This window comes from Trachemys scripta, chromosome 1 (genome assembly GCF_013100865.1).
Source record: "Trachemys scripta elegans isolate TJP31775 chromosome 1, CAS_Tse_1.0, whole genome shotgun sequence".
NCBI classification, from domain to species: domain Eukaryota; kingdom Metazoa; phylum Chordata; order Testudines; family Emydidae; genus Trachemys; species Trachemys scripta.
This window is the reverse complement of record NC_048298.1, coordinates 2,344,820-2,360,509: the sequence shown is the minus strand read 5'-3', so window position 1 is coordinate 2,360,509 and position 15,690 is coordinate 2,344,820. Positions and strand designations below refer to the sequence as shown.

The window sequence follows — 15,690 nt, the reverse complement described above, 5'->3', positions numbered from 1 at the left end:
GGGGGGGGGGGGGGGGGGGGGAGAGGAGGGGTGGAGGGGGAGGGGGGGGAGCAGTGGGGAGGCCAGAGAGGTGAAGGGGGGGATGGGGAAGCGCGGGTCAGAGAGGTTGTGGGGGAGTGGGGGGGCAGAGAGGTTGCAGGGGAGATGAGGGAGTGGGGGAAGGCCAGAGAGGTTGCAGGGGAGATGGGGGAGTGGGGGGAGGCCAGAGAGTTGCAGGGGAGATGGGGAAGCGTGGGTCAGAGAGGTTGCGGGGAAGCAGGGGGGGCAGAGAGGCTGCAGGGGATCATGTCGGGAGATATCTGGAAAGCCAGTGGCAATGCTGGGTGTGACTGGGCGATGGACGGTGAGGCCGTGCAGGTTGCAGGGAGGGCAGCGCTCCAGGTCTGTGCGGAGTGAGAGCCCAGGCTGGCTGCAGCATGTCAGGGCACTGGGGGTTGAGTCTGGGATTTAGGGAAGATGATAAAGGAGGGAAGACAGTCCGAGAGGTGATTGGAGCAGGAGTGAGGACTCAGGTTCCGGAGATGTGGCGGGACCGGACATTGGGGCTGCTGGAGGACTCCGGATAAAAGAAGGGCAAGAGAGAAGTCTGGAGGCTGAGGCGGTTTTAGACAGAGGATCTCAGTGCCTGGAGCAGACAGTGACGCGGCTGAGGTGCTGGGGAAGCGCCATGTACTGTCACTGCAGCGGGGGGGTTGGCAGTGCAGCGGTGAAATGGGCACGTGGGAGGGAAGCGCGGCTAATGGCCAACGGTTTTGAGATGTTCTTGAGGGAGAAGAGAGTCAGAGACAGAGCTCGGGGGAGAGCGGGCCCCTGAGGCTGTGAGCTTTGCACTGTACATTCGCTATAAGCTCTACGGATGGGGCTTCTTCCCGGTACACTCCAGGGGCCGCAGCTGCTCCCAGTGAAGTCAGTGAGGCTTTGGTTGTCGGCCTCACTGGGAGCCAAGAGGGAAGGGACGCATGTCCCTGGACTGCTATGTTAGCGAATGCTCGCCACCCCAGGCTGTATGATGGCCCCGCTGCACAGGGCCCTGCACACACACAGCAAGAGACAGGCCTTGCCCAGTGCTCAGGCCTGACCTCAGCGCCCTGCTCGTCCTTCACACCACGTAGCAGAGTTGGACGGTGCTGCGGGTGAAGCTTTTGTTTCCGTTCAGTGGAGTCCGGTGTCAGAGTGACGTTCCCGTCTTTGTTTCTTTCCTAGTCACTCTTCGAACGCCAGGGAATGGCAGCTCACTCGGGAGCTCTCCCGGGGGCCGAGAAACCCCACGTGTCCCTACGCAAAGGAATTCCCCGGACAAAATCTGTAGGTAAGGCAAACGGGGGGACGGTCCGTTCTTAGAGAGAGGGTGAGCTCTGGAAAGGGTCTGCTGCAGAACACGAGAGCTTCACGAGCCAGCAGAAAACACTCTGCCCTCCTCCAGCACCTTCCATCCCAGGAGCTCAACAGCCTGGTCAGGTACTGATGACTGAGAGCTCACAGGCCTGCGGGAGGTAGGAAAATGTCAGCATCCCGTTCACCAGGAAGCCAGGCCCAGGCATGGAACTACTGTGTGGTACAGCGGTGTCTGAAGGGCCCAGGACCAGGCTCGAAGCCCTGTTGTGCTGCAAAGACATTACGGTGAGGCTGCCTATGTGGCTGGCATGCCGGGGATCGACCCGGGACTGCCAAAGCTCAAACAGGAGTTGCTCCCGCTGGCGCCGAAGGGGCTGTCACATCTCATGTCTGCTGTGGATTGGTGCAGAGGGGGACCTGTAACCCATGCGCACACTTGCCCAAAGAGCGTACAGTCTAGATCAGTGGTCCCCAAACTTTTAAGGGTCATGCCCCCCCAACCCCTGTCCACACACACACACACACACACACCGCCTCCCTGGAGCTGGGGCCATAGCTTGGAGGGTGGGGACACGAACGGGGTAAGGGGGCCAAGGCTGGGGCTGCAGCTGGGCGTGGGTGTGGGGCCAGGGGCAGGGCTGCACCCAGGGGCCAAGGCTGGGGGCGAGGGCAAATCCACAGACAGGCTGTGGTGGGGGCTGGCAACCGGGCCCGCGACCAGTTGCAGCTCTGTTCCTGGTCTCCCCCCAGCCTTAGCTCCGGGCCAGAAACTGAGCCAGGGCCAGCAGCCGAAGCTGGGGGCTGGCGCAGGGCTGGGAGTAGATCCATACCGAGGCTGGGCACGGGGCTGGGAGCTGGGGACGCAGCTGGGGGAAGGATCAGAGCAGAGCTGGTGGCTGGGTGGTGGTCCCTCCCCACCCCCCGGGGAGCTGGGCCAGGGCCCGCTGCACCTCCCAGATGTTTCTCCAGCCCCACAGTTGGGGCACCTGTGCTCTAGATCGAGACCAAAGCAGGCTCAGGCTATGGGGTACAACTCAGGAGCGAAGTGATCCGGGTGGTGGCAGGAGAAGCAGGTCAAGTCCATGTCTGTTTTCGTTCTTTTCTTGGTAATTATGAATATATTTGTTTTATTTCTGTGCTAAACCCTTAGTTGTGGGGACTTGTGGGGGGCAGTCAGGTTTGGACTAGGGGAGGGGAGGGGTTGTTTCGTAAGAGAGAGAAGCTGAGGGAAGGAGGTAGGAAGGAGAGAGAGGAGAGTAGTGGATACTGACCCCTACCATGTAACAAGGGTATTAACCTACAATAACCTTGATCCCTGTGACTAGGGACAAGAGAGAAAGTTTTCTCTCTTACCAGCACTCCTGTGTGTTATATCCTTATTTACATGCTGCCAGAAGAAAACATGCTCTTCGGCAAAATTGGGAGCAAATGAACCACTGGAACCTCCCAGTCGGGAAAGGAGCCTGGCAGGAAACTGAAGGATGTGGTCGCAGCACTCCCAGATTCTCCTGGAGGCAAGTTACATTGCAAAGAAATCCGAGGGTGCAATCCTGCCTGGTTCAACAGGCGGCGAGAATCTACAGTGCATCCTCGTGGAGGCATGAAGAGGAGTGCAGATTGATAGACAGAGCCATTCACATGTCAGAGACCCTGTGTTCCACCCCAGAGGGTCATGCGGGAAGGGCTCGTTTGCTTTACTAGGAACCAGCTACACAGCGAGACCGTTGGCCATTACGTTTCCGACCTGCGTAATACGCTAAGGCGTGTGAATTTGAGCAATTAAATAGTGGACCAATTGGAGCCTGAGTTATTGTGGTTTAATAACTAGGTCAAAGCAAGGTTATTGCAAGAAGTGGACTTGCCTTTGCCAGAAACAGGAGATATTTACAGGACTAGTGAAAACTGCTTTCCACCGGAAAGTGGTAACAAGTAGAGAATGACCCACAGTATATCCAGGTACAAGGACAGAATACAGAGACCAGATTTGTTTGCAGTAAATGTGGAAGCAATCACAACACTTTGCTAAGATATCCAGTATGCAGGGGGTGCAATACAAAGCATGCAGTGAAAACAGCCATTTTATCGAAGTATATCTGACCCCGAATTGCAAAGGAACACAAAACAAGTTCATGAGCATACAGCTGAAGGACAAAGCGATTATGATGATGATGATGATGAAGAAGAAGATGCAGCAGAAAACAGAATTGTTGGTTGGGTCCCATAAGATATTTACAAGGCAAGATTCTACAACTGATGGGGGTTGTTCAGCACTGGAAATAAATGAATGAAAAGTAAACTTCAAACTAGATCTTGGAGTTGAGTGCCACATAATCACAACAAGCTTTTACAGAAGTAATTGTGACCGCCCAATGTTAAAATAAAAAAATGAACTTCTTTCATTGAATGGACATGATATTAACCCACTTGGCAATGCCTCAGGGGAATGTTTCTATAAGGAGAGGTTCCACATGTTCCCATGCGGGCTTAGGTTGAAGAGCAGTATGCAAATACAGATGATCAAATGTGTATATAACTTGTCTGCAAAACAGGATGCCACAGATATCTAAGAATTTGTTGAGGTGTTTAATGGACTGGTATGCAATAAGGATATAATACACCATGTTAGTGTAGATCCTAAAGTGCCACCAAAAATACATGTATGAAGTACCATTTGCACTGAGAAAATGTAAAAGCTGAATTTGAATGGATGGTAAAATAAGATATTGGAAGCGAATACAGGCACCAGCTGACTGGGTTAAGAGTATAATCACCATAATAAACCAAACAAGCCAAGGATGTGCATAGATCCAAAAGATTGGAATAAGGCCAGGTGAGATGCAGCACCATGAGAGGAGGCCACAGCTAGACATCAGAATGCAAGAGTATTTTCAGTTTTGAATGCAAGCCAAGACTTTTAGCAGGTCTGACTCGATAAAGGAAGTGCAGAACTCTGTGCCATCAACTCTCCTTTTGGTAGATATATGTTTAGATTACTTCCTTTTGGGGTGGCCTCACCACCTGAGGACACCAAAGCATCATGTCTCAGATCTCTGGGGATCTGGGTGGGGTGGAAGTACTTGCTGATTGGTTGATTTTGGTTTAAAAAAAGATCAGTAATACACTGAGAGACTATAAAGCTCTGCTCTGTGCCAAAGAAAATCTATTTAAAGTGAAGAAAAACAAATACCATATGGGGCTAAATCTGAGCACAACTGAGTAGGGACATAAGAGCCGCCAGACTGGGTCAGACCAAAGGTCCATCTAGCCCAGTGTCCTGTCTTCCCACAGTGACCAGTGCCAGGTGCTTCAGAGGGAATGAACAGAACAGGGAATCATCAAGGGATCCATCCCTTGTCCACTTCAGTCTCTGGCAGCCAGAGGCTAGGGACACTCAGAGCATGGGGTTACATCCCTGACTATCTTGGCTATGGACCTATGCTCCATGAGTACAAGCCAAGAAGGGTGAAGGCAGTTGTACAAATGGAAAGGCCCCCAAAACAGAGGTCATACAGAGATTCCTAGGCACGTTCACACATCTAAGCTAGTTCATCCCTAATACGTCACAGTGAAGAACTCCATTCAGAATGCTGCTTGAGGACAGTACAGAATGGCCTGGGGATGCCTGGCAAGAGGAAAGTTTGGGGAAATTAAAAGCAAGTTGTCACAGAAGCACCGATATTTTGAGATTCAAGGTGGATGAGGTAATACTTTTTATTGGACCAACTTCTTCTGATGAAAGAGACAAGCTTCCAAGCTACATGAAGCTCTTCTTCAGAGCTGAAGATCTTTGCTGATGCAAACTTAAATGGGTTTGGGACAATCCTGCAAAATGGTCACCCAGAGGTGGATGCTTTCAAACCACTGACACACACATGTTCACACTGAAAGAGAAATGCCAGCCATTGGTTCTGGTGTGAGCTGTTTTTTGAAAATGTGTATGGCTAGAAATTGTTCAAGATAGGATCAGGTCATAGGCAGCTGAGAAACACTGTAAAAATCATTGTGCAAAGCACCACCCAGATTCAGTAAGTGATCATAAAATGCAAAAATACTCATTAAATATGAAATACAGACCCAGAAAGGAGCTCCGTATAGCAGCCATGCTTTCAAGAGTGTCTGTAAATAGGGAAAGCAGAGAACTGCAAAAAGAGGAGCTGTGTTTCAGACATCTGAGGCATCTTTTCATAAGCCTAGAATTTGAGTTCTCTGGAACAACGGCTGTCCTGTTTGTACAATACCTAGGACAATGAGGCCCTGAGACCTAGTCAGGGCTCCAGGCACTACTATAATACCAGAGATAATGCACACAACATGCGGCTGGAAATGCTAAATGGAAATGCACCACCCCTGGGGAAGTTTAAGAGAAGAGATGTCGGATTCTCGCCTGGCATGAAGACAGCTAACAAAAATATGGTGTCTGAGTGTGAGTAGATACAAGGGATGAAGCAACACGTGATTCCCAATTATCCTGAGTCCAAGGCTGGCACAGATGTATTTGAATTAAACAGGAATAATACTTTGTATTAGTGAACTGCTACTCAGATTTGTGTGAATTCAGGTGTTTCGCAGCTCATCGAGTAGCAGTGTGTGCTGGCAATCACAGAGGCCTCGCCCACCATGGAATTCCAAGTGAGCTGGTAAGAGCTATTAGCCCACAGTTCAGAAGTGTCTTATTTCAGAAATTCTCTTTGATCTCTCAGTCCAAGCCCACCCTGGCAAGCCCATGCCATGCGCAGGCAAACATGTTAGTGGAAAAAATAGTACAAAGAACAACAAACTTGTTGATAAATAAAGAACGCTGGTGGTTTCCAGGGACCCACAATTAACACTTAGACTATCACAGCACACCTCATTGCTAGAGCTGACTATTAGAATTGCAGAAGGGTTTACAGAAGAGCTCTATAAGCCTGGAAAGTAGAACAGAAGAAGAAGAAGAAATGTTAGAGACTGTTAGATCCCAAGCCGTCTGCCCCAAGGTCTTTGTCCTAAGGGCCAGTCCTGCAGAATGGACAGACGACATCTAAATGAAACCAAAGAGGACACTGGCTCTACTTCCTGAAGACATTCATGATTTCAGAGAGAGTTAATATCTTTACAAGTTTGGCCCTTAGGCACTAGGAGTTTAGGTCCCCTTGACTTGACTGAGGATCCTAAGGCCCAGATCATCAAAGGTCATTAGGTGGCCTGCCACCTATGCAGCTAGGCCCCCAGGCTACGGGGAGGGACAGGCACCTAAGAAAGGGATCCTCGGAAGCCAGCAGGCTGCGTGGGGAGCCACCTAAGTTAGCCCGGAGGGAAATGCCAAGGAGAGTGGGCTTAGGCGCCTAAGCAGCTGACGGATGCTCCTGGCCGATGGACCAGAGAAGAAACCTGCCTGTGCTCGGGCCCCTCAGCTGTGAACTCCTCCTGGAGTCAGGCACGTGAGCCCAGGTCAGCTGCTCGGGCAGCCTATGCCCTATCAGCCGAAACCGCCTCTTCCGTCTCTGTCTCCTCTCTCAAGCTCGGCCTGCCTTGCCCTGTGCCCCTAGCTGTCTGTGATGCAGGTTTGTGCACTGGTGGCCTGCATCCGGCCCTCTCCCTGCGGGGTCTGACAAGGGTTATGGCTTCGCCGTGCTCGGAACACTCCAGCAGGATCCGGCCCTGCTGGTGAGAGCGGCAGGATTGGGGTGAGTCAGGGCACCAAGCTGCTCATGCACCAGCACTCAGGCAGCTGATTGCTGGGAACGTAGGCGCCCAGGGGATTTAGGTGCCTACGGAGTTAAATGGAAGCTGAGCGGCAGGTTTGAAAATTTCAGTGGTGCCTAAATGGTGGATTTAGGCACCTAAAGAGGCAGAGAGGTGCCAAATAGCTTTGAGGACCAGGGCCCATGTGCCTAAGTCACTTCTGAAAATAGGACTTAATGCCTTAGACCATGCAACACTGAGCCGAGCAGGATCTAATACCTTTAACATCTGGGCCCTAGTATGTCTGGCGCTGAGTTGCTGAGCTGTAAAGGGAGGTGCTAATGCTTCCCTGCCTCAGATGGCATTGGGAGGACAAATGCAGCACATCACATATAGCGCTCGGTTACTGCGGGGCCAGGGGCCACGTCCCTAAGGCAGAAAGGGGTCCAAGCACTCTTGGCTCTTGCAATCTAAGAAGGGAATGTGGCCGGTGGCAAGTCAGCCAAGGCTTTCTGGTTGTGGCATCGGCTAAATTCTGTGAAGGAAGGAGTTGTGTGGTGGGTTTGGCATGTGCTAGCCAAGCCTGGATTCCAGAAAGACAGTCCCAGATGGCAGTGATATTCTCTGTGAAGCAAGTAGGTAGAAGATATTCCTTGCAGTGCTGTGCTGGGTTCTGGAACAGAATGGAAACAGTCGCGTCAGTAGAGCACGGTGCAGTCAGCCATAGCTGAGTTGGGTACAGCACTGCAGCTGCTCTGGCTGAAAAGAAAGATCCTGTGGCCTCCTCTGTGGCTTTGGTGTAGGACTGTGGAGTGTCCTTCTGTCTTTGCCTCTCCTTGTCTGCGAGCAGTTTTGCCACCAATGGCCAGTTCTGCTGTCTTACCATTTCTTCTGTTACAGGTTCTGAGAACCATGGTGACCTGGTGGGGAAGGTGGAAGGAAGGGACGTGCTGCATTAATCCCAGTGTCCTACCTGATTCTCCATAGCTGGACCTCTCAATTATCTGTCTTTCTGGGTTCTTATCTGAGGGCCCAGGGCATTGCTTTCTCTTAGGATTACTACAAGCTACTGGAGTGTGACCCATCACCGCTTGGCCCCCTTCTCACTGAGAAGGGGCAGAGCTCTGTTTTTGCTTAGGAGAAGCTGGGGGTCTGTCTGTGCTAGTGGTTCTTGTATTGCCTGTGTCCATATCCAGAATAAAAATCAGATCACGTCTGTGACTGTCTCCAGACAGCAGTTCAGAGGCATTATCTACCTGGTGCTGAAGTCTAGAGGATTCCACCACCATGCTGGTTAGTCTGGCTGTTAGGAATACCACAGTTAGTTTTGTCTCTGCCGTCCCAGAGCAGTTGATGCATTTCCAGGAGTAGTGTTCCTGTGGGGCTTTTCCTGGGTTTGATGTCGGACTGGAATACTATGCCTACTCCTCCTCCAGATTCTCCTTTCCCTGTTCCATACTTCTGGGATTATAATGGAGGGAGTATCTTTGGGAGGAGGTGGGCCAGCCTGGGGCCTGTGGTATCATGAAGCCACACCTCAGGCATGCAGGCAAAGTCTAATTTTTCTTTTGAGAGCTGATTCTCCTGAGGTATCTGGAGATAGTCTTCCCCCTTTGGCCTTTTCTGGTCTCTTGAGGACTTGTCCACTTTGACCAAGGCTCATTACCCTGTTGGGCCTTTTATACCTTGCCTAAGTGGCCCATCTGACATCAGCTTTCTTATGCCCTTCCTTGTAATGGACTTCCTACTAAGAAGTTACTGTGCAGACCTGCTGTATCTTAATCTACCCTCCCCTAGCCTGGCAAAGGGATACAACTACTGCTTCTCAGAGAAACGTGTCCTCTGCTTTGAGCCAGAGCACGAGCCATCTGAGTCAGATGAAAAGGGGGAGTGGAGAAACCTGGCCCCAGGCCCAGACCAGTGTTCTTTGTCTTCAGTGACCACTGCCTTCTCTTCTACACATGACTGTGAACAGCTTCAGAAGTTGCTGGTTTGTCTGACAGAAGCACCTCAACTTGCATGTTGGGCATCAGGGAAAGATCCCACAAAGACAGATGGACGTTTCTATTCCCTATCAGAAATGGAGGCCTGGAACCAGCTGGGGATATTTGGAGCACCTGTGCCCATAATACAGCAAAAAGGCTACTAACTGGTAGTTCAGGATGCAGAAGGTAAGGGATCAGACCCAGGGACAAAATTGCACAGCTGCCAGTAAAGGTGTATGCTCAGCATGGAAGTTCTTGTTGTTGGCTTATTTGTTTTCTATAATAGGTAATATAAACAAATTAAATAAAGTAAAACGATTTGGTTGGCGCCCGTGTTTTGGCATCACAGTAGAAATGGGCCATGGAAGATCAGAATGAGGTGAGGGGAGCATCACAGCGCACTAGCTCAAGGAGGGCAGTGCAGAAAGGCATGAAGCAGGCTGTGGGGACGTGGACACCTGGGGCATCAGACCTGGCATCATCAACAGAGTGTGCAGGGCCATGCGATGAGGAACAAGGTCGAATAAATAGATGGGGTGCAGTTCTGCAGGGCTTAGAAGGCAGCACGGTGGAGCTGTGTTGGAATGGTGGGTGGGGACAGAATGGAGAAAGTGTCTTGTCTCCCACCCTCCTTCCCCGTCCCTTTTCAGGGTCATTCTAAGCCCTGGGCACTTTCTCTCTAGCATGGAAGCAACAGAGGAGGTTCCTGAGCAGTTTGAAGGGGATACATGTCATCCCTGGTACTTTTAGTAGCCTTGTGGTGAAAGCACTTGGCCGGGCACTCAGGAGATCTGGGCTCAAGCCCCAGCTCTTCCGCCAACTCCCTGAGTGACCTGGGGCAAATCGCTGACTCCTGCTGGGCCTCTCTCCCCATCTGGGCCATGGAGTTAATGAAGTTTGAAAAATGAAATGAGACATCAGCACAGGAGATGGAAATAAAATGTAGAGGTGGGTGGGGGTTAAAAGGAATAGAAACAGGTGTTTAAAATACAAATGAAACAAAAATGAGTGGGCAAGGGGTGAACACTCCTGGGGCTCGTCTGCATAGAGAGTTAGTGCCTGGCAAGTTGGGGTATTAATCAGTAGCTCTCTAGCCTTTGGGGTCACTGGAGCACAGTGAAGTGCCTGCCCAGCGCAGTACGCAGCTGCCTTAGAAAAGCAGACTGGATGTGTGGGTGCATTAAAGAACAGGATACAAAATAATAGAGAAAGTAACTGACATGCCAGGCTGTGGCACGCACTCATCTTCAGTGCTCGCTTGAGATTGGGTACTCATGTTGAGGAAGTTCTAGCTGAGGCTGAGAAGAGCCAGGAAGGCAAATGATGACTTGAGGTGGTAAGGTGGGTTGGGGTAGGAGGGGCCAGATTCACAGGGGAAACCAGGAAGAGTCTATATTGGTGTAACCCACATCTTCTTTCGGCCCCTCAATGTACACGTTACATCCATTTCTTCTCCCCCAGACTGCCTTTTGCCACCCCAGGCTCTGATACCGTCTACTGAGTGGTACCTTAGCCGGAAACCGGTCTCACTAGGTATTCCTGGAGTAAGTTACCCTAGTAACAGTAGAGTAGTGAGAGAGACATTGGTCTGTAGTTACGTACCTATTTACCAGCACAGAATTTAGATCCCTCGGACACAGTCCCCTGAGTTTCAATGTGTGTAATTCACTCCCAGAGGGGGGAGGGGGAGAAGCAGCTCAATGGGGGGGGGGGTGAATGTTACATTGTAGCAAGCCACCCCTGGGTATAATGAGCCCCCACCTTCTTCTGGCTGCTCTAAGTGAAGCCCCCGTGCACACTGGTAATTGGCAACTACGTCCAAGGCGTCTGTGTCTAATTACAGCATCTCTGGATTTGGCCCTGGGATTATTTACCCTGGCCAGGGAGGAGGTGGCAAGGCCTGACGGAGGGATTTATAATAAATTGATGAAGGACGTAGTGAGAACCAGTCACTGCCTGCTCTGCACCCTGTCTCGTCATACAAGAGAGCAAGCTGCGGAATTAGTGGCTAGTCATGTAGCATGAAGATGAGGAGAGTCTCTTCAAAACTAGAATCCTCCCCTAGGGCACCTGACATCCAACTTGCAGAGCCCAGGGAAAGACTGAATTCTCAGCAGGGCCCATCTCCCTTTGTTCTGGGATTCTGACTTTGCTGTTCTTCTGGTTTCCTAGGTGAAGATGAAAAACTTGCTGCTTCTTTGATGGATGGGAAATTTCCTCGGAGCACGTCAATGCAAGACACCGTCAGGGAAGGGCACGGAATCCCACCCCCACCTCAGACGGCTCCACCCCCTCCTCCGTCTCCATATTACTTTGACACAGGCCCTCCCCCATCCTTCTGTCCACCTCCACCTCCGGGAAGGGTTTATGATACCATAAGATCGAGCTTTAAGCCAAGCCTGGAGGCCAAACTCCATGGCCTCCCCCAGGTTATCAGTGCAGCTGAGATGTATGACCAGGCAAGGACTTCTATCCCGTATCCTGAAAGGCAAAAGAGAGCCCGATCCATGATAATCCTGCAGGATTCCTCTCATCTTCCTGTAGAGCCAACAGAGATCCCCCGGCCTGGCCCTTCCGCCACGCCCCCGGAGAAGCTGAAAAGGAAAGGGCGAGTGATTGATAACCCTTACGCCAACATGGGCCAGTTCAACGTTAGCCTGTTTGCTCCCACCAAGCCCCAGAGGAAGAAGAGCCCTTTAGTGAAGCAGCTGCAAGTAGAGGACGCTCAGGAAAGAGCAGCTTTATCCATCGCAGGAGGCTTTACGCGGGAGCCCTCTCCCACGCGCCGGAGCCATCGCATGAGTGGCATAGAGTATCAGCACCACGCTGGCATCGCTCAGGTTGACCCCTCGAGCATCCCCTTTGCCACTGCCATCGCTGGAGTCATGAAGGACAGAGAGCGTCGTCTTGATGAGAGGCGGAAATCCACTGTCTTCCTCTCGGTTGGGGCCATTGAAGGGAGCCCCCCCAGCATTGAAATGCCATCCCTGCAGCAGTCCAGGTCTATTGATGAGCGGTTGCTAGGAAGCCGAGATGTGCTGCTGCCTTCACCTGTCTCAGCTTTAAAGCCATTAATTAGCAGCTCATCCTCAACATTCATCCACCCCCTAACAGGAAAGCCCCTAGATCCAAACTCACCACTGGCGCTTGCGCTGGCCGCAAGGGAGCGGGCCCTGTCTACTCAAGTCCCATCCAGGTCGCCCACCCCAATCCACAGCCCAGATTCAGACCGAGCAGCACCCCTGTTTGTGGATGTCCAAACCAAAGAACCAGAAAGGGGGGAGCTAGAGGGCCTAGTGTCACCTGCATATTCGCCTGGAGCCAAAGGGGCAGTAGGAGCAGTTCCTGGGACTTTGGCCCCTACGAAAAGCCACTGGGGGACTCCAACAACACTGAGAAAAGAGACTGAGACAAGAGCAGAAACACCTGTGAAAGAAGAGAAAAAACACGAAGACAAGAAATCTATGATCATTAGTATTATGGACACATCACAGCAGAAGACAGCCGGCCTCATCATGGTCCATGCAACAAGTAATGGCCAAGAGGAGATAGGACTTGAGATGAAAGAGGAGAAACCCGATGTTCCTGAAGCAAGTGTGGAGCCGGCAGAGCTGCCCAAAGCGGAGACTGAGCCCAGCCCTGTGGGAAAGTCTCCGGTTAGCCCAGCATCTGACAAGACACTTGGTCAAGGAAGTTCAGAGGAGGAAGTGGAGCCCTACACAGTTACCCTCCCACCAGCTCAGCTGTCTTCAAGTGATGAAGAGACCAGGGAGGAACTGGCCAAGATTGGGCTGGTGCCTCCACCAGATGAGTTTGCAAATGGGGTACTAGTCACCACCCCTGGCACACCAATCAGCCAACTGGCTAAGCCTAGCACGCCATCCATACCAGCGGCAGCAGTAGCACCTTCTACCACTGGTGGAACACCCTCAGGGAAGCCCTCTGATGCCCCCGTAGCCCCAGAGTCTGCTGCAGACTCAGGAGTAGAAGAGGTGGACACCAGAAGTTCAAGTGACCATCACCTGGAGACCACAAGCACCATCTCTACAGTCTCCAGTATGTCTACATTGTCCTCTGAAAGCGGGGAGCCTACTGACACATACACTTCCTTTGCGGATGGACAAACTTTTATACTCGAGAAGCCACCAGTGCCTCCAAAGCCAAAACTCAAGTCCCAGCTCAGCAAGGGGCCAGTTACTTTCAGGGACCCACTTTTGAAGCAGTCTTCGGACAGTGAGCTCATCTCCCAGCAACATGCGGCTACTCTGGCTTCAGCCAGTGTTGGTCGGCCACGCTACCTCTTTCAGAGAAGATCCAAGCTATGGGGGGACCCCATGGAGAGCAGGCCAGTCCACGGGGCTGAGGATGACAAACCAACTGTGATCAGTGAGCTAAGTTCCCGATTACAACAGCTGAATAAGGATACACGATCACTGGGGGAGGAACCTACCGGGCCCCCTTTAGATCCTGGGAAGAAGTCACCTGTGATCGCAGCACGGTAAGACTTATGCTGGTCAGGGGAGGGGATTGGTGCAGAGTTTAGGCACTCCAGGAAGATAGGGAAAATCATCAGCAATGGTGGCCTATAAATATGCTGCATAATCACAAGATGCATTTTGAGGAACATTTCAGAGATGTCAGGATTCCTCAGCTGCATAGAGGAGAGAAAAGCTGAGACAGACGTCCTAGAAATTGTCATGTTTGGTTTTGGGGCGTCTCCTTAATCCTGTCCACAAACACGGACCTTTCTCACTGTCTCCTTTCCTCTTCAAATTGCCTTTCTGTTGTTTCATGTTGCTTCTCTCTATGTCTTGATTCTGTTGTTAAATTGCTGTATTTGGTTGTGGGTTCCTCTTTTTAGTGTTTTCTCCTGAACAGTTAATAATTATTTGCATTTCTCTAGTGCCTTTTGTCCCAAAGGATCCCAAATGCTCTCAGACTAAGAACGTAGGAATTGTGTAACCCATCAGTGAAAACAAGCCACCTCTGAGGTGGGATGGGGCAGCCTTTGAACAGGCCACAGGAACATTACACACTACCTCTAGAACATGAAATGCAAATTAATCCCGAATCCAATTGAAACTGCAGAGGCAATTTCGGCTGGCTGAAAGTTGGCAGGAAAAATGCCATGTGAGTGGTCAGGGCCTCAGTTTTACATCGCATCTGTCAACATTCATAGATTCTAGGACTGGAAGGGACCTCGAGAGGTCATCAAGTCCAGTCCCCTGCCCGCATCCACCATCAATAACGCGGATCTCCCTAGCACCATGACGCAGTCACCCATGCTCCTCCCTGCCACACAGCCCCTCCTGTCACCACCCTGGGGCTTTGAGACTGTCACTGACTCAGAGGGGAGAACGCCCCCACTGCGGCATCCACACCACTGCCCACACTGCCCTATGTTTACCTCTTCAGGTCTCTCATTCAAGTACAGATCTGGCCAGAAACTGTAACTTGTGAGCTCTGACAAGATTGCAGCCCCAGAAGATAGGGGTAAGAAGCCCATAGAAGCTTCTTTCTCAGTCCCAGCCATATTAGATTCCTTCATCCCCGCAATGCCCAGGAGACACTAGCTCCCACCCACACGTCAGTGACCTCCCTACTCCCTCAGTGGTATCAACCTCTCCCCATTCCTCACAGGCCTCAAGGGTCATCAGCCCCCCTCCAGCCCCTGCCCACGCAATTTCCCTCTAACCCCAGAGACTCCCAGGGACACAAGCCTCCCACAGCCCCGCCTCTTCCCTCAAGGGCCCTTAGCAGTGTCAGCCTCCCCATTCCCTGAGTTCTGCCCACACACCCTTCCTGGTCTGCAAGTGACCCTGGCTGCCTATAGCCTCCCTGTGCGCCTGCCCTGCTCACCTCCCTCCCATGGGCCCAAGCCAGGATTTCGAGCTCAGACTTGGATTGTGCTGGCGGAGCTGTAGAGGGAAGGCCACGTCAGCCTCTCCCCATCCAGCAGGTTAAATATCTCAGTATGCTGTGCTGAGGGCTTTGAGCATGACCAGTGCCTCTTCTCCCCCCTTCTGCTCCCCCACCTCGGATTCCAAGGGACACCAGCCTTCCTCAGTCTTTCACAGCCTGAGAGACAATAGCTTTCCCAGCTCCACATGCCCCTCGGATATACCAACACCAGATAAACACCCTGCGACCTCCATTGCTCCCTGAGTGACAGCCTCTCTCCATCCCCCACATTCCCTGAAAAACACCATCCCCTTTCTGCCAGAGGGACCCTCGCCCGTCACGTTCCTCCTCTGTCTCACAAAGGCACTGAGATACCAGCTCATCCTGTGCCGCCCACGGGCCTTAAATGGCTGCAGCCTGCCTCTCCACTATACCTGCCACCAGAGACACCAGTTCCCCCCTGCCCCAGCTCTGTCCATCCCCACGTATTCTGGGACACCACACTCTTCTGTCCGTCATGCTTCAAGAGATGCTGGCCTCCCACTGCCTCCCATGCTCCTTGACAGACATCCTCCCAGATCCAGCCCTTTTCCCAGAGAGCCCCCTCACTGTGCTCCATGAATCAGTTCCTGCACTGCACTCTTCTGTTCCCCACGGCCCCTCAAAGTCCTGTGCCCTGCCGGAGAGCCACCAGCAACCCACCCCCTCTCCCACTGTCACAGGGGGGTGCTGCTCCTTCCCCAGGCGTTTAGCGTCTTTGCTGGTCTTGTAGAGTTAAATGTTTCTCATTCACTTTTTATGAAAG

General features: G+C 51.9%; 1 protein-coding gene across 2 annotated transcripts in view; it reads left to right on the top strand.

Annotated features, from left to right (window-relative positions):
* Positions 1 to 15,690, top strand: part of SHANK3 (SH3 and multiple ankyrin repeat domains 3) — a gene marked incomplete in the record, with an annotated part of 197,915 nt that overhangs the window by 155,162 nt on the left and 27,063 nt on the right. For both annotated transcript variants that reach the window (XM_034763556.1, XM_034763551.1), the window contains 2 exon segments: positions 1,204 to 1,309; positions 11,157 to 13,482. In XM_034763556.1, the coding sequence (XP_034619447.1) occupies positions 1,204 to 1,309; positions 11,157 to 13,482 (2,432 nt within the window).